Genomic DNA, 22735 nt, shown 5'->3' with positions numbered 1-22735 from the left:
CTGTGTTAATTTGAAGTCTTGAGAGTGTACAAGACGGGCCCATTTGGTTCCATTTGCACACCCTCAGGATTACAGACCCTGTAAGGGTCCCCAGAGCAGAGCCTATGTTGAGAAGCAGGGCTTTAGATCTACCAACCAAACCCCCCCCAGCAAACACATACAATGGACATGCATACAGTTTATCAAGTGTCCAAACCCTCTCCTCCAAATAACACACATCAAGAGTCCAACCCCCCCCCCCCGTTCCCGGAAAACAGACCCTCGTTATAAACAGGTGGCTCGAATGGTTTGGTTTCCCTGACAAAAATGTGAGTTAAACAGGAAAACAAGAGGCCCAGTGCGTTAAAATGTGGATTGTTAATTAAAAGCTTGCAATCCGTAACTTTTTTTTTTTGTAAAAATGTTATTTGAATAAAATCTGTATGGTACAGCATGTTTATATATTGAACACCTGTGGTGGTTGTATTTGGTCTCCTTTGGTGAGGAAGGAGGACCTCTAGTGGTTTACAGGTGATTTACAGGTGCTTTTGAACATGAAGCTCAAAAGCACTTCATATCCTCTGGTCGACAAAGTTACGGAATGCAGCTTTTTAACCTGGGTGATAATTCTCAGTTAAATTAACATATGTTATAGTTCTATGCTACATTAGAGAAAAGAACATGCACTCTCTCTCATCATGGCTCTGTCTCTTCACCAGTTTGGATCGTGGACAGCCCTGTGGCATCGTCAGCAGAGATCTATCACCTCCGCAGCTGCGAAAACTGACGATCTACAAGCCTTAGGTTCACAAAATTGACCTAAAGCATTTTTTCTTTTCTTTTTAACTAATATGTCTTGTGGTTTACCGAACGCTGCTGCTACAACTGGAGGTGATGCAACCAATAGCTGCACCAGACACTTTGTGTAGATCGGAAGCTGCCGACGCCGTATTGGCTCAGAACTAACCAATCAGAATGGCGAGGTGATGGTAGGCCCACAGAAAGCGTTTTTTATTTATTTTTGTCTAACTGCCAGGGTCTTCCTGTCATGCATGTCTACGGTACCGTACAGACCCACTGGAGCACTCCTCTTCCCTAAGCCGAGTATCGCGTGCCAGCGCTCTTCGGCATCCAGCATTTCTTTTGGTGGGAGTGCTCTGGGTGCTTGAAGCAGAAAACAGTTTTCCAACTTTTGGAGACCACAGCTATTCTTAACCACTTGAACCCCAGCACCCCACCAAAAAAGACGATCTCATTGTGAGTGTGTAGATCGGCTATTTTTTGGCGAAGAGATTTGGACCCTTTCTTTTGAAACGGCCCCTAACTGGTTCCTCTAGCTCAGGCCTGCACAGTAGGGCCATTTGTGGGCCGCAGGGGGGTAAAAAACCAAAACAAATGAATAATGGACACCTAGGGTCCTCTACATTGACCTGTCGAAGAGAGTCAATATTTCTAAAAAGACGCACAAACTTACATAGTAATATCCTAACTACAACTTTGGATGCTTTATACAATAGTGCTGAACTTAAGACCTGCTTTTTGTCATGCTTGTTCTGAATATATATATAATTGTGTAAATGATATACTACCACACGTGTAGTGTGTGTGTGTGTGTGTGTGTGTGTGTGTGTGTGTGTGTGTGTGTGACACACACGCGTTTGTATTACTATGCTTGTGAGGGTTAAAAAAGTACAGTATAGCAGAATTTGAGACATTGTGAAGGAGCCTTTTCCTAGTACTCACTAGAGAAATGGTCTACAAAAAGAAGTGCAGAAACATTTACAATTCGGAAATGATTCAGGTGGGGGAGAGAGTTAAGATTAGACTTTTAGACAAGAGGTTAGGTTCCTTAGGTTGGCGTTAGAGAGTTATGCTTATTTATACTTATATAAATTAAATGATATATTATAAGTGTGTGTCGGCACTTTTTTTCAGACATTTTCAATGAAGTCCGGAAATGTTGATGTCTTCACAAGTATAGTAATACAAGTGTGTGTGTGTGTGTGTGTGTGTGTGTGTGTGTGTGTGTGTGTGTGTGTGTGTGTGTGTGTGTGTGTGTGTGTGTGTGTGTGTGTGTGTGTGTGTGGTGGAACCTGCACCACACCAACAGTGAGAGGCTCAAGTATGGCTTGGGTCACACGTGAAAGCGTTCTGCCACCCATAGGTCCACACAGAGCTGGATATTTCATATATCCCGTTTTTTCAGATATCCACAGAAAAATATCTAGGTCCACACGACAAAGATATCTAGGTCTAACAAGCACACACACAGTAAAGTCTTCAGAGATATCCGGGTTCCCTGTCTACACGGACCCAGTGAATCGGATATTTTTCAATCTCTCCACTTATTTATCCGGTTTAAAAAATGTCCAGCTTTGCGGCCGAAATATCCAGCTTCATGTGGCTGCAAGCCCCAACAGCACAAAAAAATGTCTAGCTTCAGAAATATCCAGCTTCACGAGCCCTAAAAACTAAGCTCCAAACAGCCCAAAACAAACTAATTAGGGTCCTGCTTAACCTTCCTTATCAGACTCACCTCACCGCTACTCACCAGTTATAGTGGGGTGGCTCAGAGTAGATGACAGAGTACAGCAACTTGCAATGGGCCTGGTGTACAAGATACACTACACCACTAAGATACCCATGTACCTGGCAAAATACTTCAAAAACGTTGAGGATGTCCACAATTACAACACCAGAGGCAGCGCCACAGATCACGTTTAACCCAGAGTCAACTCAAAGAAAGGGTCAAACTCGTTCTTCTGCTTTACCACAAAAATGTGGAATGCCTTACCAAAGGTCTTAAAGGAGTGTGGATCACTAGCATCCTTTAAAATCGCCCTGAAAACCCACTTACAGGCAGCAGCCGTTCGCAACTGGTAAAAACAAACCTAGCCCAGCCCAGCCCTACCCCCCCTGCCTGTTCTTTGTATATACTTTCTGTTTGTATAAACTTACTGTTTTTTTGTTCTTTAATTTTTTTTTCTGACTATATCTACTGCATAGTACTGTGTTCTTCTATTCGTCTGTCATTCAATGTTATATGAGATACTTTAATGGTTTCCTGTGGAAATAAGCTTAGTCTTTTCTAGGATCTCCTTTTAGAAGACCTTGTACCAGTGAACTGTACCATCATGAAACTGTACCTTTTTCTATGCAAACTTCTAATAAAGTCTTCAATCAATCAATCAATCAAGAAAACAGCTTCTCGGTGGGTAAGGGGGGGGGGGGGGGGGGTGGTAACGCCCACGCAGAAAGGTCTGCCTGTCCCCCCGACCTAAGTAATAGCATAAATAAAAGTTTCTATTTATATAGCTCTTTTCATTATGCTGGCTGCGTGTCAATTTACTCAGCAATCTATTGGATACCTAGGCATACAGAGCCAAAGGGAAGATTGGGATGATAACAGCATCATTATTTTACTTTGCTTCTAACTAGCTCGAGACCCCGCATAAAAAAGTACATGGCAGTACAGTTTAGATACACGGTCTACAAATATGATTTAAACCCAAGAAAGCACAATGGTATTGTTCTTTTTAAGTATCAGTATGGCCTATGTACAGTCAGTTAACTCAATGCTGACACAATAGTATGTATATTATGTGGTGTTTATTTTCGTCTGCTGTGCCTGTGCTCCTACATTGTGTTTTGTGAATGGCACCATTGGATGCAAGATGCATCATATGATGCAAAATGCATCACCATTCATGCTGAAATACTAACATATCTCAAAACACAGATTGAACACAAAAAAACAACAACTCAGGATTGTGTTGATCTTGTCCCAAACAACAATAAAATAATAAGTAATCAGATCTGGTTGTCCCAGAGGTGAACTGGGCCTTTAACTGACCGTCCTTGAATACATATAAATCATAAATGTAAATACATATAAATCATAAATGTAAGCCTTGAAATGAACTATGTCAGGTTTCTTATGATTATTAACAAAACAAGAGCTTAGCAGAGTCAGATAAATGACCAGTGTCCTCTCATAAGTGTCCATGCCACAGGGCAGGCCAACAGCAGTGCTGTGTTTGCCGACACTGGAAAGTTTCAGTTTTAAAACAAAAAGCTTTGCCACAGACGACCTGTTTTACTTTTATTTCAAAGCCAGCCATCAAATCTTGCTCTGCGGAAAATATGAAACTGGTTGTTCTATATTAAAAGTATTTTAAAAGCCAAATGACGGGGGAAAGATGGCAAACTACTCTCCTTGTAATGGTGTATATCTGAGATTTTTAACGTCTCCAAACAAAACACAGGAGCACTAAGCACTCCACATGATTTGACTATGAAGTGAAACGTGTCTGCTATGTGCCCCATTTGTTTATTGACTTCAATATATTTTTCAGTCTGTATTTTATCTGTTTTAAGTTGCAGAGAAAACACAAGTGTCCCAGTATTCTGCAGCACACAGAGCACTGACCTAGTGGGTTGAGACTACATGGTTCTCACAAATCATTTAAGTTCCACCCCCTCCTCCCCTCTCAGTCTCTCTACTCAGACTGTACTTCAGTGCATCTGATATACGATACAGAAGAGAATGGCAGAAGTCGCCCCAGCCCCAGCTGCCGCCGCCCCGGCTAAAGCAGCCAAGAAGAAGGCCGCCGCTAAACCCAAGACGGACGGTCCCAGCGTCCAGGATCTCATCGTCGATGCTGTGACAGCTTCCAAGGAGAGGAGCGGTGTGTCTCTGGCCGCCCTCAAGAAGGCTCTGTCCGCCGGCGGCGTCGACGTGGAGAAGAAGAAGGTAATCGTTAAGAACACTGTGAAGAGGCTGGTAGCAAACGGCACCCTGCTTCAGACCAAGGGTACCGGTGCTTCTGGGTCCTTCAAGCTCAACAAGAAGGCGGAAAAGAAAGCAGTCAAAGCCAAGAAGCCTGCAGCCAAGAAGCCCGCCGCGGCAAAGAAATCTCCCAAGAAGGCGGCAGCCAAGAAGCCCGCAGCCGCTAAAAAATCTCCCAAGAAGGCAAAGAAGCCTGCAGCTGCAAAGAAAGCTGTAGCCAAGAGCCTCAAGAAGGCTGCCAAGAGTCCAAAGAAAGTGAAGAAACCCACTGCCGCTAAGAAAGCACCAGCAAAGAAGGCAGCCAAACCCAAGGCGGCGAAACCCAAGAAGGCAGCTGCCAAGAAGAAGTAAACGGCCTCACAACAACCAGTTTAACACAAAGGCTCTTTTAAGAGCCACCCACAACTTTATTCAAAGAGTTCCTATTTATATTTTTGTCTTGGCACTGCCAATCAGGATCGATCAATTATGTGATTAGTTGTCATTAGTGAGAACTTGTATTAATTGATTAAGATCCGTGTCTTAATAATTTAGAACTGGTAGCAAACTGGTCTAAAATGCCACATGAGCAAAATGTCTAAATTAAGACAAAGCAAATGGGGCTACAGCCCAGCTAAAATACAATCAATGTATTTAATAATTACATGTTAACTAATGGTAGTTCGGAAGTTACATTTTATTTTCACAATCGGAATATAGTAATTTTCTGTTCTCTTTTGCTATGACGATGCTCAATCTAACATGCATTATATTTTACTCCACTGCGCCTGCCTTTGATCCCAATACAGAGATAAAGGACCACTTTTGCATATGCAAAAGGTTAGTTTACCATGGCCATCTTGTTTAATATTTTGTTAAGAAATTATGCTGGTTGTTTACGGTTCATGTAAATAACATTGATTTGCCTTGTGAACGTGCAACAAACACTTACCTGCGTAATATTGCACGTGAATGGACAGTGTTTGTGTCTACCCTAATACGAAGCAGGGAATTATTGCTCTTCAAATAATACATTTGGTGGCTCTTAAAAGAGCCGTTTTGGGGTTCAGACAGTGACGGATAGTTTAAGCACGTTCTCCACGGATACGACGGGCCAGCTGGATGTCTTTGGGCATGATAGTCACCCTCTTGGCGTGGATGGCGCACAGGTTGGTGTCTTCAAACAGACCGACCAGATAAGCCTCGGCTGACTCCTGCAGAGCCATGACGGCGGAGCTCTGGAAGCGCAGGTCAGTCTTGAAGTCCTGGGCGATCTCCCTCACCAGGCGCTGGAAGGGCAGCTTGCGGATCAGCAGCTCGGTGGATTTCTGGTAACGACGGATCTCCCTCAGAGCCACTGTACCGGGACGGTAACGGTGAGGCTTCTTCACTCCACCGGTTGCCGGCGCGCTCTTACGAGCTGCCTTGGTGGCGAGCTGCTTCCTGGGGGCTTTACCTCCGGTGGACTTACGGGCGGTCTGCTTGGTTCTGGCCATGACTTCTTCTTTGACTAAGTTGAGCTTAGAATGCTAAAATAGCGCAAACTGCTGCCTTTTATCAGTGTCTGCGAAACGCCGTCATTCTCTGATTGGTCAGTGGTCAGGAACCGCCTTCTTTAGGGAGGTACCATAAGTCACTTGCTACCAATTGGTGGGGAACACTGGAGCTGCTAGTGGGTTAGATATAGATAACACAATGGAATACTTTCCAGCAAACTGAAAATGAATCGTGTCATGAGATTTGACAAGAAATAAACATTTATACTTGAGTGACAAAATAACACTTGACACAGGGATGTTTTTTTTGTATACAGAATATGTATGCATATCTAGTCTTAAATCATTTTTCTCCATTAAAGGAGTAGTTCACCCCCAAAATGACCTTTTTTCTATTGATTAACCACGCCATGGAGACTAGAGTTAAATAATATTTTTAGTTTTTTGTCACATTCCTAAAACTAAAATGTGATAACAATAAATGTACCCCCATTCGTTCCAGATGGAATCAATGGGGGTAAATTTACTCGAATCAATTTTTGTCTTGGGAATGTGATGTGACGAAAAACTAAAAATATTATTGAACTCTGGTCTCCATGGCGTGAGTAATCAATAGAAAAAATGATTGGGGGTGAACTACTCCTTTAAGTCAATGTGCTCACAGATCTGCCATAATGGACCATGTATTATGATTCTCATAGAAAATAGATTAATCCCACAAATACAACCACAGCAACTATTTAACACAAGTATAATTAATTCACAAAGGTTAAGCTTTCAATATGGACTCTTAACTGAGGCACTATCCATGCAATGTATGACATATGCTCATAAGAATATTCGCGCCAATAGAAGATGTACATATTGAGGGGAATTCATCTTTGTATTGAAATAGTGGGTGGCTCTTAAAAGAGCCTTTGTGGGGTTTGTCAAACGAATCAAATTTACTTCTTGGCGGTTTTCTCGGTCTTCTTGGGAAGCAGGACAGCCTGGATGTTGGGCAGCACACCGCCCTGAGCGATGGTCACTCCGCCCAGCAGTTTGTTGAGCTCCTCGTCGTTGCGGACGGCCAGCTGGAGGTGACGGGGGATGATACGAGTCTTCTTGTTGTCACGGGCAGCGTTTCCAGCCAATTCCAGGATCTCAGCGGTCAGGTACTCGAGGACAGCCGCCAGATAAACCGGGGCGCCGGCACCGACTCTCTGGGCATAGTTGCCTTTACGCAGCAGCCTGTGGACACGGCCCACGGGGAACTGGAGCCCGGCGCGGGATGAGCGAGTCTTAGCCTTCGCCCTAGCCTTTCCGCCGGTTTTGCCTCTTCCGCTCATCGTGTAGATTTATTTCTAGAGCAGTTGCTTGAAGAAATGTGCGGCTGAGCGGCGCGCGAGACCTTTTATATCTTCGACTAAAGAAAGGAAAGTAGTGTCTGGGTGAGCCCCACCAATCACAACAAAGGATGAGAGCGCGGGGTGAGTGTGTCTGTGCTCCCCTCCAATCAGCAGTAGTGACCTCGTCGGTCCTCCCTATGGCTCCTCCCAGAGCCCTGCCCCGTGTCTAAAAGCTTTGTGTCCCTCTGAGGACCCTTATTCATTTTTGGTCATAGCGCCCTACTTAGTTTACAAGTGATATTCATCTCCTCTTAAATCATCACATTATGTATATCCAATCCCTATACTATAAGATAGATGTGTAATGGTACTATTGCTGTCAAGTTGAACCAACACGGCAGGACAATAGCGAATCGAACAGTGGTTTAACACAATTAGGCCAATATGTAACAAAGTCTTGGGTGTGTTTGCAAGCAAGGCCTCCATAGCTAGAGGAAAATGGCAATTAAGTGATTGGATTAAAATCCAGGCCAGCTGCGAAAATGTTAACTTTATAATACATATTATATTTTAGCAGGGGCCCCATTTGTGTCATGTTCTCTTATTTAGCCAGTACTCGCACCATGTGACCGTGGTATGAGGAGAGATGTCTGGCAATGCAATACAAGTGAAACAAGTCATATGTGTCAAAGTATTTTGTTTTAAAATCAACATGTGTGTGTGTGTGTGTGTGTGTGTGTGTGTGAGTGATATTAACAAAGCGTCTTTAAAGCTTATCAGTTTGGGTCGCTTGTCATGAAGTATAGAGAATGTTATAAAACACACCAGTTTTTATGGATTTGACCTCACTACAAGCATAATTAGGTCAGATCAGAGGCTATCATGCTAATAATTGTTGACCGTCAATAAAATTAACACCCATTAAACTCAATGTTACATATTGTTGAAATTGAAATGGCCAATTTGGACATGTAAACAAAACAAAAGGCTGCATACTTCATTTGCATTGGTAAAAATTGCAAAGTCATTTCCAGTTTAAGGTAGGCTACAGATGAGACGAAAACCAGTGCAAAACCAAACCAAGTTATACAAAATCAGAGGTATGACATTTTCAGTGAAGACTTACTAAAACAGATACTTTAACGGTTCAAGCATCGGTTTCCATTTGCTCAGGTGATCATTTAATGTGTTCATAATACCACAAGAATTACACGGATAAACCCTTTACTTGAAAAGATGGGTGGTCCTTAAAAGGACCGTTGGTTTAGGACAGTAGAATATTCAGTTTACTTGGAGCTGGTGTACTTGGTGACAGCCTTGGTGCCCTCGGACACGGCGTGCTTGGCCAGCTCACCGGGGAGCAGCAGGCGGACGGCGGTCTGGATCTCCCTGGATGAGATGGTGGAGCGCTTGTTGTAGTGAGCCAGACGAGAGGCTTCACCGGCGATGCGCTCAAAGATGTCGTTGACAAAGGAGTTCATGATGCCCATGGCCTTGGAAGAGATGCCGGTGTCAGGGTGGACCTGCTTCAGGACCTTGTACACGTAGATGGCGTAGCTCTCCTTCCTGGACTTTCTGCGCTTCTTGCCGCCCTTCGCCGCGGTCTTGGAGACGGCTTTCTTGGAGCCCTTCTTGGGCGCTGGCTTCGCAACTTCGGGCATCCTGACTGTTCTATCAGTGACTTGCAGAGACGAATGTGTAAGAGAGCGCAGTCGCACCATTATTTATACACAGCCAATGCCAATGTGGTGGTGTGACTCCCAGCAGATGATTGGCTGATCTGGTCCTCCCACAAAGAGGGCGGTGTCTTTATTTCTGTATTATTTCTCCCGCTCGTGCGCTCTATTGTCCCTGTAATATTTTGAGCGGCTAAACATGCACTTTGGGTAAATGTATATTTTTAATGTCCATAAAGGTCCCCAAAGGAAACAGTGCTGTCATAGACTATTTCAGTCTGTCCATTCATTGAGACAATGGCATTATAAGAAATAGTTAATTAAGTATTATAATGTGTAAATGTGATTCCGCTCTCTTCTGGGCTTAGAAAAACAAAATAGAGAACCGGGTGTTACTTTATTTTTCTCCATTCCTGAACCCTAGCCCGTTTATTACTTCAAGGCAATGAAAGCAGATTCGACTTAGTTCCATCACTCCAGTTAACTTCAGTTGGGACAATGTAAACTCTGTATTTTGAGTATTTCAAAGTAAGATAATGAACTCGGTGTGTTTTCCAGCCTCTAGATGTCCATACACTAATAATGGCAGAGTCACAAGCGCTTGTCAAGGATTGTGTGCGAGGCTCCACTTTCGTGCTGCTTGAAATGGGTTTATGAAGCAAAGCTAGGCTTATTTTGGGCAAATGTGGAAATAGACGTTTCTGCCTGGTTGTGCGTGTCGGATTACAGCACAGATTAGCAGCACAGTATATTCATGTTTTGTAATTGGATTGTTAATTTATCGTATTCATATATATATATATATATATAGACATGTACAGTTTAAAAGCTGTAGTTATTTACAAAAGTGGGAATAAACTCGTTACATAACGTGTGGGTGGCTCTTAAAAGAGCCTTTGGGTTGTTTGTTGGTAGATCAAGTCAGCATTATTAACCTCCGAAGCCGTACAGAGTGCGTCCCTGTCTCTTCAGAGCATAGACAACATCCATGGCGGTCACGGTCTTTCTCTTGGCATGCTCGGTGTAGGTGACGGCATCACGGATCACGTTCTCCAGGAAGACCTTGAGGACACCGCGGGTCTCCTCGTAGATCAGACCGGAGATACGCTTCACACCGCCACGGCGAGCCAGACGGCGGATAGCGGGCTTGGTGATTCCCTGGATGTTATCACGAAGAACCTTGCGATGACGCTTGGCGCCTCCTTTCCCCAGTCCCTTTCCGCCTTTTCGCTTTTTAAATAAACTTTATTGAAAATTTTGCAGGTTTTACAATCATTTCAAGCAATCAAACAGGCATATGAATACAGTCATTTTAAGCAGTAGACTACAAAAATGCATATGAAAACAATCATACAGTAATTACACAATTATATTACTACATGTAAGGGCATTACTTCTCTTTTTTTTTCACTCCCCCTTTTTTTTTACATTGAAGCCAAAAGGCCTATAAATACAAAAATATAAAATAGGAAAAAAAAAGAATATATTTTTTTTTTTCTCTCTTTTTTTTTCTTTCTTTTTTTTTAACAGTACTTTTTAAAGTGCCAAAAGGTGCCATGGCTTGAGTATTCTTTGTTTTGAGTCCAGTGTTCTTTGCCTTTTCAGTTCAGTTCTTATCTGCTTGAATACAACTTCCCCAGATATGGATTCCTGGTGAATCACCATGGCACATCTAGTGTTCCATAACTTGTTTACCACAGTGCAAATCACAGACCAATAGAAGTCATGATCCATAGCAGACATTTTTTCCTCAAACACACCATACATAACAGCGTTATAAGTCACCTTGATTTTAAAACCGATGAGTGTCATCTTCCCCCAGACATATCTTGACCTCTGGCAGTCTACAAGCAGGTGTTCTATTGACTCATCGTCATTACAATTTCCCATTGGACATTTCACCGTTGTCACAAAGCAGCTCCATTTTACAACTGCTCTAACAGCTAGCCTCCTAACAGAGACAAGCCACATTACATCCCTCTTTTTTTCAGATAAGTTTTTGCTCCATATATTTTTCAAGCACACCTGTTTCTGCACATCATCAAGACCTTTATAGGGGAAGATGCCACCATACAGATCATCACAAATAATAGAATAAATATGCTTACTGGACATTTCGATCCAGTCAATGTTCAGGTGTTCAGAGTTGGATAATAAATCCCCATACATTAATTTATAATAAGGTACTGAGCTCCTTGCCCTACCCTTCTTTTTGGACCAGCTTAAAACCTCTCCAATCCACAGAGCTTTCCTTTTAAACCCAGATGCAACATTTTTACAAAAAGAAATTTTTAGTTTGAGCCCAAAGTCCACAGCCCCCAGCCCCCCTTTCTTTTTACTTTTATAGAGCAGGTCTCTTTTTGTCACCTCTCTGGTGGTTCCCCAAATAAAGTTAACCAACGTTTTATTAATTTTTTTCAGAGTCTGGTCCTTGGGAGGAAAAATTGTTGCTAAGAAAATCACCTTAGAAACAATAAAAGACTTAATAATAATAATTTTAGTTCTGTAACAACAGGATTTGTTTTCCCATTTGTTTAATTCTTCCTTAATTTCTTTATCCTTTTCGTCCCAATTTTTCTCATAGGAATCACTGGCACTGAACTTAATCCCTAGGATTGTCATAGAATCTGTATCTTTTATGTTAATATTCGGCCGTGCCTCGCTCCTCCCAAACCAGACACCCTCCGTTTTATCCAGGTTTAACTTTGATCCAGAGACCTCTTCATAGAGTGATAGATGCTCGTTAATTATATCTAACTCTTTCTTATTTTTAACAATTACAATTACGTCGTCGGCATAGGCCAGGACGACCAAGCGCTCACCCCCACTAGTTTTAATACCTGTTAGTCTTTTATCGTTTTTTATCTTTTTTAATAAAGGGTTAATTGCCAGAATATAGAGAGCTCCCGAAAGCGGACAACCCTGTTTTACTCCTCTTTTAATGTCAAAAGTTTCAGTCAAGACACCATTAACATTTACCTGAACTGTGGACTTTGCATACAGCATTTTAATCAAATTGATAAATTCCTTTTTAAAACCATAAGCTTTTAAAACCTCCCACAAATACTCCCTTGAAATGTAATCAAACGCCTTCTTTTGATCTAAACTTATAACATAAAACTCCTCTTTCACTTCACCACCAGTAATTTCTCTTAGAATCCCCAGGTTATCCCACATAAATCTACCCTTAATGGCACATGTTTGTTCTTTTTCAATGAGTTTTTCCAAATCGTTATTTAGTCTATTTACAATTATCTTAGCAAGTATTTTATAATCGATGTTCATCAGAGTGACATGCCTCCAATTATCTAAATTATTCGCGGACCCTTTTTTATATATTAGGGATATAACACCATGATAAAAAGAATCATGCATTTTGCCCAACTTGACACCATCATTAAAAGCCGAGGTCAGCAGGTCCACCAAATCTTCTACACAAGAGAGATAAATCTCACTAGACAGGCCATCTGGGCCTGGCGCCTTGCCCTTATTTAACTGTGAGATAGCTTCCCTCACCTCATTTTTAGTTATTTCCCCACCTGCTGAATTAAGGCCAACCTCGCTCAGATCGATGGAGTCGAGAAAGCTATGCAAAACTGCCTCATTAATAGTAATTTTCTCATACATTTTTTTACAGAGTTCTCTAATGGTTTCCCTTTTTATTTTTTCATCCTCAATTAATTGACCATTGTCATTTAGAATTGAACCAACATGTTTATTTTCCAAATCCTTCTTGTGTATATTCATTAGACTATGTATATTACTGGAGCAATCTGTGTCCCCCATACCAGCCTGTAGGCGGAGGCAATAAGACACATCATTTAATTTAGCCAATTGAGTTTCCATTTCACTTAAGAGCTCAATATCAGCCTCCGATTTATCTACTTTCGTTCGGAGATTCACATAATCAGCCATTAAAGCATTGTACTTTTCGTTTTGCTCCTTATTTAAAAGTTTAGACTTAAATTTAAAGAAAAAACGAAGTCGCTCTTTCAAAACCTCCCATAACTCAATGTATGATTCAGTTAACACATGTAACGACCTGGTAATAGCCATCTCTTTTTTTAGTTCTGTCAATACATCATTATTTCTTAAACAGCTCACATTCAACTTCCAAAAACCCTTCTTTTCTGTTTTGCCGAGTTTTAAAACGACAACTACGGCCAGATGATCAGACTTAACCAACACACAGGTTTTATAATTTAAAGGAGTAATATTTTCATTTATATAAATATGGTCTATTCTCGTCTTGACATTTTTGTCAAAACGAGTATAGCCCACATCTGTTGGATGCAACACTCTAAAAACATCCCTGACACCACAGAACTCATACATTTTTTTCAATTCATTTCCTTCTCTATTGCGGACCCGGGGATTCACGTGCACAGCAGAAATTCTGTCTAATTCCTCAGTGTACGCATTAAAGTCACCACATAATATAGTGTAGTAACCAACAGTCAACAACTCATACAACTTTTTAAACATCCTTACTTTAGTTGCAGCATCTGGTGGAGTATACACATTTATAATTCTCATTTTTAAATTTAAATAAAAACAGTCAACTAGTAAAATTCTGACTGGTATAATTTCTCTTTTCTTTATAATTTCCGCTTTACTCTTAAAAAATACACCCACTCCGTCAGCTTTATCAAAACCTAAAGAAATAATAGAAGTGCCTTTTCTCCACATAGCAGTTACATCAGCAATATCACTGTTTGTCGTCAGCCTCAGTTCTTGTGCACATATAATATCATACCTTGTGCTGTGGAGAATGCTCATCTTGGACTGTCTGTTCTCCAGAGATTTGATTCCTCTCACGTTACATGTAACGATTGAGATTGTAGCCATGACGAAAAGGTGTGAATGTTAATCAAACTTTCATTTTTTCCTATGCTTCTTTTCTTCATTCGCCAGAGGCGACGGATAACGTTTCTTGTTAGCACTCACGTGAGCTCCGTCTCCTTGTGTCTCTTCTGCAGTAGTGGAGGGGAGCCCCTCTCCTCCGCTAGAAACAATACTGCTGCTCGAGCTGCTGTCGCTCCGCTCGCTCTTCTCGCTCGGTTCCTCACTTGCTGAGTCGTAGGCGTCTGACTCCTCGCCCTTCTCCTCATCACGCTGATCCTTGGCCTCTGCTCCCTTCTCCTCCTCGACGCCAGAGGAGTCGGACCAGGGCGGCAGGATGTCTTTGACAGCTTTCTCCAGCAGTCTGACAGCCTCCTCCGTCTCCTCTGCTGCAGCGGCCTCTGGGCAAGAGGGGGGCGGTGACTGCTGCTGTTGCTGCTGCTGCTGCTGTCTCCCCATCAGAGCGAAAGTCCCTCCGGATCTCGCTGCTGCTGCTGCTTCCCTCATGCTGTTGGCAGAGAAGGTTCCTCTCCCACGGCCTCTCCCTCTGCTGGACACCGGCTGCTGGTTCACCGTCACCTCGCCACGCATCTGCCTCACCGTCTCAGCTGTCATCCCAGCTTCACCGCGCTCCTCAGTCGGAGTTGGTGTTGGAACGCCGGGTTCAAGCTGAGTAGGCCTACGGCTCTGCTGCCCACTGTCAGCCGACTGTGGGGAGCTGGCTCCGTCTGGTGGCGGCCCCATGGAGTTGTAGTAAGAGGGCGGTACCTGCTGTCTGCTGCTCCGCAGTAGCTCCACAACACGCCTCTGCTGTTCTGCTGCTTGTTCCTTTCGGTGCTCTTTAGCCTTGTTGCTGTATGATTTAGGACATTGGAAGTAAGAGTGTCCCCGCTCTCCACAGAGACTACATTCCGCGTCATTCTCGCAGTCCTTCGCCTTGTGTCCCAAAGACCCGCACTTCCAGCATTTAACCAGTTGGCACTCCCGGACCTGATGCGCGGTGCTGTTACAGATGAAGCACCTGGTTTCCTGGCCCGGGTAGAACACACGCCCGTTGTAGGGGCCCAGTGAAATGGAGCTGGGCAGAGACATGCGTTTCCCGTTGGCGTCAAGCTTAATCTCCACTTTGTACTTGCGTACTCCGTACCATATCCCGAACGCATCTACCGGCTTGTACGGTTTCTCCAGTATGTTGCAGTAGCGTTTCAGGTACAGATCCACATCATGGTCTGAGACCCGTCCAGTCCAGAACTTCACTACAACATTTACGATGCCGATACTCACAGAGGATTCTATGGTCCAGTCCTTCCATTTTTCCTCCTCCACATCAAAAGTATACTGCTCCAGAAAGCGACGGAGCGTTAGCTCTTGATAAAAGCACAGCTCAAACTCACGCCGGTTCGGCAGGGCGATGAAAGAGTAGATGTCTTTTGCACTAACTAGCTTACTCTTGAATAACAACTCTTTCCCTACAAACTCCCGTGTAGGGAGATCTGCCTCGCCCGCGTATTTCAGCCTAGCCCAGTTATTAACGTACCGGGAGGCAAAAGTAGACGACATTATTGGACATTATGACATTAGGACATTATTCCGCCTTTTCTGCTTTTTAAATAAACTTTATTGAAAATTTTGCAGGTTTTACAATCATTTCAAGCAATCAAACAGGCATATGAATACATTCATTTTAAGCAGTAAAAAGGCATATGAAAACAATCATACAGTAATTACACCATTATACACAAGGGCATTACTTCTCTTTTTTTTTTTCAACCCCCTTTTTTTTTTTTTTTTTTTTTACATCGAAACCAAAAGGCCTGTAAATACAAGACAAAAAAGTAGAAAAATATAACTTTTTTTTTTTTTTTTTTTTCTTTTTTTTAAAGTGCCAAAAGGTGCCATGGCTTTAGTATGTTTTGTTTTGAGTCCAGTGTTCTTTGTCTTTTCAGTTCAGTTCTTATCTGCTTGAACACAACTTCCCCAGATATGGTTTCCTGGTGAATCACCATGGCACATCTAGTGTTCCACAACTTGTTTACTACAGTGCAAATCACAGACCAATAGAAGTCATGATCCATAGCAGACATTTTTTCCTCAAAAACACCATACATAACAGCGTTATAAGTCACCTTGATTTTAAAACCGATGTGTGCCATCTTCCCCCAAACATATCTTGACCTCTGGCAGTCTACAAGCAGGTGCTCTATTGACTCATCGTCATTACAATTTCCAATTGGGCATTTCACCGTTGTTACAAAGCAGCTCCATTTTACAACCGCTCTAACAGCTAGCCTCCTAACAGAGACAAGCCACATTACATCCCTCTTTTTTTCAGATAGTTTTTTGCTCCATATATTTTTCAAGCACACCTGTTTCTGCACATCATCAAGACCTTTATAGGGGAAGATGCCACCATACAGATCATCACAGATAATAGAATAAATATGTTTACTGGACATTTCGACCCAGTCAATGTTCAGGTGTTCAGAGTTGGATAATAAATCCCCATACATTAACTTATAATAAGGTACTGAGCTCCTTGCCCTACCCTTCTTTTTGGACCAACTTAAAACCTCTCCAATCCACAGAGCTTTCCTTTTAAAGCCAGATGCAACATTTTTACAAAATGAAATTTTTAGTTTGAGCCCAAAGTCCACAGCCCCCAGCCCCCCATTCTTTTTACTTTTATAAAGCAGGTCTCTTTTTGTTACCTCTCTGGTGGTTCCCCAAATAAAGTTAACCAAAGTTTTATTAATTTTTTTCAGAGTCTGGTCCTTGGGAGGAAAAATTGTTGCTAAGAAAAGCACCTTAGAAACAATAAATGACTTAATAATAATAATCTTAGTTCTATAACAACAGGATTTGTTTTCCCACTTGTTTAATTCCTCCTTAATTTCTTTATCTTTTTCGTCCCAATTTCTCCCATAGGAATCACTGGCACTGAACTTAACACCCAGGATCGTCATAGAATCTGTATCCTTTATGTTAATATTCGGCCGTGCCTCACTCCTCCCAAACCAGACACCCTCCGTTTTATCCAGGTTTAACTTTGATCCAGAGACCTCTTCATAATGTGATAGATGCTCGTTAATTATATCTAACTCTTTCTTATTTTTAACAATTACAATTACGTCGTCGGCATAGGCCAGGACAACCAAGCGCTCACCCCCACTAGTTTTAATACCTGTTAGTCTTTTATCGTTTTTTATCTTTTTTAATAAAGGGTTAATTGCCAGAATATAGAGAGCTGCCGATAGCGGACAACCCTGTTTTACTCCTCTTTTAATTTCAAAAGTTTCAGTCAAGACACCATTAACATTTACCTGAACTGTGGACTTTGAATACAGCATTTTAATCAAATTGATAAATTCCTTTTTAAAACCATAAGCTTTTAAAACCTCCCACAAATACTCCCTTGAAATGTAATCAAAAGCCTTCTTTTGATCTAAACTTATAACATAAAATTCCTCTTTCACTTCACCACTAGTAATTTCTCTTAGAATCCCCAGGTTATCCCACATAAATCTACCCTTAATGGCACATGTTTGTTCTTTTTCAATGAGTTTTTCCAAATCGTTATTTAGTCTATTTACAATTATCTTAGCAAGTATTTTATAATCGATGTTCATCAGAGTGACATGCCTCCAATTATCCAAATTATTCGCGGACCCTTTTTTATATATCAGGGATATAACACCATGATAAAAAGAATCATGCATTTTGCCCAACTTGACACCATCATTAAAAGCCGAGGTCAGCAGGTCCACCAAATCTTCTACACAAGAGAGATAAATCTCACTAGACAGGCCATCTGGGCCTGGCGCTTTGCCCTTATTTAACTGTGAGATAGCTTCCCTCACCTCATTTTTAGTTATTTCCCCACCTGCTGAATTAAGGCCAACCTCGCTCAGATCGATGGAGTCGAGAAAGCTATGCAAAACTGCCTCATTAATAGTAATTTTCTCATACATTTTTTTACAGAGTTCTCTAATGGTTTCCCTTTTTATTTTTTCATCCTCAATTAATTGACCATTGTCATTTAGAATTGGACCAACATGTTTATTTTCCAAATCCTTCTTGTGTATATTCATTAGACTATGTATATTACTGGAGCAATCTGTGTCCCCCATACCAGCCTGTAGGCGGAGGCAATAAGACACATCGTTTAATTTAGCCAATTGAGTTTCCATTTCACTTAAGAGCTCAATATCAGCCTCCGATTTATCTACTTTCGTTCGGAGATCCACATACTCAGCCATTAAAGCATTGTACTTTTCGTTTTGCTCCTTATTTAAAAGTTTAGACTTAAATTTAAAGAAAAAACGAAGTCGCTCTTTCAAAACCTCCCATAACTCAATGTATGATTCAGTTAACACATGTAACGACCTGGTAATAGCCATCTCCTTTTTTAGTTCTGTCAATACATCATTATTTCTTAAGCAGCTCACATTCAACTTCCAAAAACCCTTCTTTTCTGTTTTGCCGAGTTTTAAAACGACAACTACGGCCAGATGATCCGACTTAACCAACACACAGGTTTTATAATTTAAAGGAGTAATATTTTCATTTATATAAATATGGTCTATTCTCGTCTTGACATTTTTGTCAAAACGAGTATAGCCCACATCTGTTGGATGCAACACTCTAAAAACATCCCTGACACCACAGAACTCATACATTTTTTTCAATTCATTTCCTTCTCTATTGCGGACCCGGGGATTCACGTGCACAGCAGAAATTCTGTCTAATTCCTCAGTGTACGCATTAAAGTCACCACATAATATAGTGTAGTAACCAACAGTCAACAGCTCATACAACTTTTTAAACATCCTTACTTTAGTTGCAGCATCTGGTGGAGTATACACATTTATAATTCTCATTTTTAAATTTAAATAAAAACAGTCAACTAGTAAAATTCTGCCTGGTATAATTTCTCTTTTCTTTATAATTTCCGCTTTACTCTTAAAAAATACACCCACTCCGTCAGCTTTATCAAAACCTAAAGAAATAATAGAAGTGCCTTTTCTCCACATAGCAGCTACATCAGCAATATCACTGTTTGTCGTCAGCCTCAGTTCTTGTGCACATATAATATCATACCTTGTGCTGTGGAGAATGCTCATCTTGGACTGTCTGTTCTCCAGAGATTTGATTCCTCTCACGTTACATGTAACGATTGAGATTGTGGCCATGACGAAAAGGTGTGAATGTTAATCAAACTTTCATTTTTTCCTATGCTTCTTTTCTTCATTCGCCAGAGGCGACGTATAACGTTTCTTGTTAGCACTCACGTGAGCTCCGTCTCCTTGTGTCCCTTCTGCAGTAGTGGAGGGGAGCCCCTCTCCTCCGCTAGAATCAATACTGCTGCTTGAGCTGCTGTCGCTCCGCTCGCTCTTCTCGCTCGGCTCCTCACTTGCTGAGTCGTAGGCGTCCGACTCCTCGCCCTGCTCCTCATCACGCTGTTCACTGGCCTCTGCTCCCTTCTCCTCCTCGACGCCAGAGGAGTCGGACCAGGGAGGCAGGATGTTTTTGACAGCCTTCTCCAGCTGTCTGACTGCCTCCTCCGTCTCCTCTGCTGCAGCGACCTCTGGGCAAGAGGGGGGCGGTGACTGCTGCTGTTGCTGCTGCTGTCTCCCCATCAGAGCGGAACTCGCTGCTGCTGCTGCTTCCCTCATGTTGGCGGCAGAGAAGGTTCCTCTCCCACGGCCTCTCCCTCTGCTGGACACCGGCTGCTGGTTCACCGTCACCTCGCCACGCATCTGCCTCACCGTCTCAGCTGTCATCCCAGCTTCACCGCGCTCCTCCGTTGGAGTTGGTGTTGGAACGCCGGGTTCAAGCTGAGTACGGCTCTGCTGCCCACTGTCAGCCGACTGTGGGGTGCTGGCTCCGTCTGGTGGCGGCCCCATGGAGTTGTAGTAAGAGGGCGGCGCCAGCCTGCTGCTCCGCAGTAGCTCCACAACACGCCTCTGCTGTTCTGCTGCTTGTTCCTTTCGGTGCTCTTTAGCCTTGTTGCTGTATGACTTTGGACATTGGAAGTAAGAGTGTCCCCGCTCTCCACAGAGACTACATTCCGCGTCGTTCTCACAACCCTTCGCCTTGTGTCCTAGACACCCGCACTTCCAGCATTTGACCTGTTGGCACTCCCGGACCTGATGCGCGGTGCTGTTACAGATGAAGCACCTGGTCTCCTGGCCCGGGTAAAACATACGCCCGTTGTAGGGGCCCAGTGAAATGGAGCTGGGCAGAGACATGCGTTTCCCGTTGGCGTCAAGCTTAATCTCCACTTTGTACTTTCGTACTCCGTACCATATCCCGAACGCATCCACCGGCTTGTACGGTTTCTCCAGTATGTTGCAGTAGCGTTTCAGGTATAGTTCCACATCATGGTCTGAGACCCGTCCGGTCCAGAACTTCACTACAACATTTACGTTGCTGACACTCACAGAGGATTCTATGGTCCAGTCCTTCCATTTTTCCTCCTCCACATCAAGAGTATACTGCTCCAGAAAGCGACGAAGCGTTAGCTCTTGATAAAAGCACAACTCGAACTCACGCCGGTTCGGCAGGGCGATGAAAGAGTAGATGTCTTTTGCACAAACTAGCTTACTCTTGAAAAGCAACTCTTTCCCTACAAACTCCCGTGTAGGGAGATCTGCCTCGCCCGCGTATTTCAACCTAGCCCAGTTATTGACGTACCGGGAGGCAAAAGTAGACGACATTTCCGCCTTTTCCACGCCCACTCATTTTTCAGTTTCAGTTGAGTTGAAGATGCAGAAGTGAATGATTCCAGTGCTCTGAGCCATGCCTTTTTATATGTGTTCTGAGGACGTAAGGGAGGACAGGCAGACTATGTGGGCGTTGCCATACCCCCTACCCCTCCCCCGCCCACACAGTCCTCTATACCATAATAAGTGTTGTTCATTTTTTTTTATTCTCCCCTATTAATATTCTTGTCAATGAATACATGCGTAGTACACACTCTGGGCCATAGCATTTCTTTCGACTCTCTCAAGTTTAAACGTTTGTATTGTCACGTATAACCTAAATAAAAGTAGGGCCTATAGAAAATCATCAATAATCAAGTATTATGCGGACTTTATGTCACGCTTATTTGAGCAATGTTGACATTTGCCATCTGTTGCACATGATGTAGAGGTGGACCAGAGTTACTATGTATAATAATGTATATGATTTTGAACCTGAACAATGGTAGTAGGCCACTATTCAATATCAATGTTGTTGAATTTGAACCAAACATACTAGTAGTCAGGACAATGGCAAATCGAACAGTGATTTATGGACTAACATACACAACTAGGCCATAGGGGAGGGCTGGGTTTGCAAGATCGATATAGCTAAAGTGAGAAATGGCCGCATTCATAATGTAGGACAAAGTTAGGCTGCGTTAATGTTAAACTTTGTCATAAATAATGTTACCATTCATTCATTATTTGCGAGTGGTATTAGACCATTTAACACACATGTCCATTGAAACAGGCTGGTTATTATTCCAGTGCTCATATGGTGTATAAAAGTGAGGATACTCTTATAAAATGAAGTGGTTGGCTCTTAAAAGAGCCTTTTGTGGGTACAGAGATGGAACAAATGGTTTACTTCTTTTTGGGGGCTGCCTTCTTTGCGGCCTTGGGTTTAGCAACCTTCTTGGCTGGAGCTTTCTTGGCTGCTGCGGGCTTCTTTGCCACCTTCTTGGGGCTCTTGGCGGCCTTCTTGGGGCTTTTAGCTGCTACCTTCTTGGCGGCGGGCTTCTTGGCTTTCTTGGGCGATTTCTTGGCGGCTGCGGGCTTCTTTGCCGCCGCCTTCTTGGGCTTCTTAGCCGCTGCGGGTTTCTTGGCGGCAGCGGGCTTCTTTGCTTTAACTGCCTTCTTTGCAGCAGGCTTCTTCGCCTTCACCGCCTCTGCCTTGTTCATCTTGAAGGACCCGGACGCGCCGGTGCCTTTGAGCTGGACCAGGGTGCCTTTAGCGACCAGGCTCTTGACGGCGATCTTGACGCGGGCCTTGTTCTTCTCCACATCGTAGCCGCCGGCAGCCAGGGCTTTCTTGACCGCAGCCAGAGACACACCGCTCCGCTCCTTGGAGGCGGACACGGCCTTGACGACCAGCTCAGCGACGCTGGGGCCTGTCTTCTTAGGTCGGGGAGCCGCCTTCTTCTTGGCGGCCTTGGCCGGAGCTGGGGCGGGTGCTGGTGCTACTTCTGCCATAGTTGTCTCGGATAGTCGTTCGTCCTTCCTTCAAGTAAAGTCTGTCAGACTGGTGCTGTACGCTTTGAGGGGGCTGGACTTAAACACCACATGAGAACCATATAGAGACAACATGCACACAGCTCCTCTTGTCTAGGTGGCTTAATGTGCCACTTGTGTTTTCTCCTCGATTAAAACAAGTTATAACAAACTACGGTGTATGTTATGAAATGAAACAAAGAGCTGACCAGTTAGCACACATGTGCCTTTTTGTTATCAATATAACTGCGATGAAAAAAGCACTCTAGTTTTTAAGTGATACGCTCAAAACATCCCCCTTGCACAGTCAGAGCACTGTGTTTCCTCTGTCATTTTGCTTCTAAAACATTTTAAACTACGTTAAATTAACAACAATACTCACAATACTCTTAGCAGACATACCTGGCGACGC

At 43.0% G+C, this 22735-nt stretch overlaps 5 protein-coding genes across 9 annotated transcripts in view; 1 reads left to right on the top strand and 4 right to left on the bottom strand.

The window, feature by feature from the left end:
- Window positions 1–5119, top strand: part of LOC308286230 (histone H1-like) — a gene marked incomplete at both ends in the record, with an annotated part of 28052 nt that extends 22933 nt beyond the window's left edge. Inside the window, one exon of one of the 3 annotated variants that reach the window (XM_080727202.1) lies at window positions 5003–5119. In XM_080727202.1, coding sequence (XP_080583328.1) covers window positions 5003–5119 — 117 coding nt within the window. Of the gene's footprint in view, window positions 1–4930 lie in introns of all 3 variants that reach the window. The other 2 variants (XM_080727200.1, XM_080727201.1) reach the window with 2 other exon arrangements.
- Window positions 1–22305, bottom strand: part of LOC308286232 (histone H1-like) — a gene marked incomplete at both ends in the record, with an annotated part of 38400 nt that extends 16095 nt beyond the window's left edge. For 2 of the 3 annotated variants that reach the window (XM_080727204.1, XM_080727205.1), the window contains one exon: window positions 21790–22305. In XM_080727204.1, the coding sequence (XP_080583330.1) occupies window positions 21790–22305 (516 nt within the window). Of the gene's footprint in view, window positions 1–21717 lie in introns of all 3 variants that reach the window. The other variant, XM_080727206.1, reaches the window with a different exon arrangement.
- Window positions 5833–6243, bottom strand: LOC308285663 (histone H3.2; the record flags this gene model as incomplete). The annotated part of the gene is made up of 1 exon (XM_080726496.1): window positions 5833–6243. One exon carries the CDS (start codon window positions 6241–6243, stop codon window positions 5833–5835), a length of 411 nt encoding a protein of 136 aa, XP_080582622.1.
- On the bottom strand, window positions 7188–7571 carry LOC308285445 (histone H2A-like; the record flags this gene model as incomplete). The annotated part of the gene is made up of 1 exon (XM_080726211.1): window positions 7188–7571. The coding sequence occupies one exon, from the start codon at window positions 7569–7571 to the stop codon at window positions 7188–7190; it is 384 nt and encodes a 127-aa protein (XP_080582337.1).
- On the bottom strand, window positions 8858–9232 carry LOC308284527 (histone H2B-like; the record flags this gene model as incomplete). The annotated part of the gene is made up of 1 exon (XM_080725181.1): window positions 8858–9232. The coding sequence occupies one exon, from the start codon at window positions 9230–9232 to the stop codon at window positions 8858–8860; it is 375 nt and encodes a 124-aa protein (XP_080581307.1).
- Window positions 22306–22735: the final 430 nt, after the last annotated feature.

Source organism: Nannobrachium achirus (assembly GCF_963921795.1).
Source record: "Nannobrachium achirus genome assembly, chromosome: 5".
NCBI lineage: Eukaryota > Metazoa > Chordata > Actinopteri > Myctophiformes > Myctophidae > Nannobrachium > Nannobrachium achirus.
This window is presented reverse-complemented; position numbering and strand designations above follow the sequence as displayed.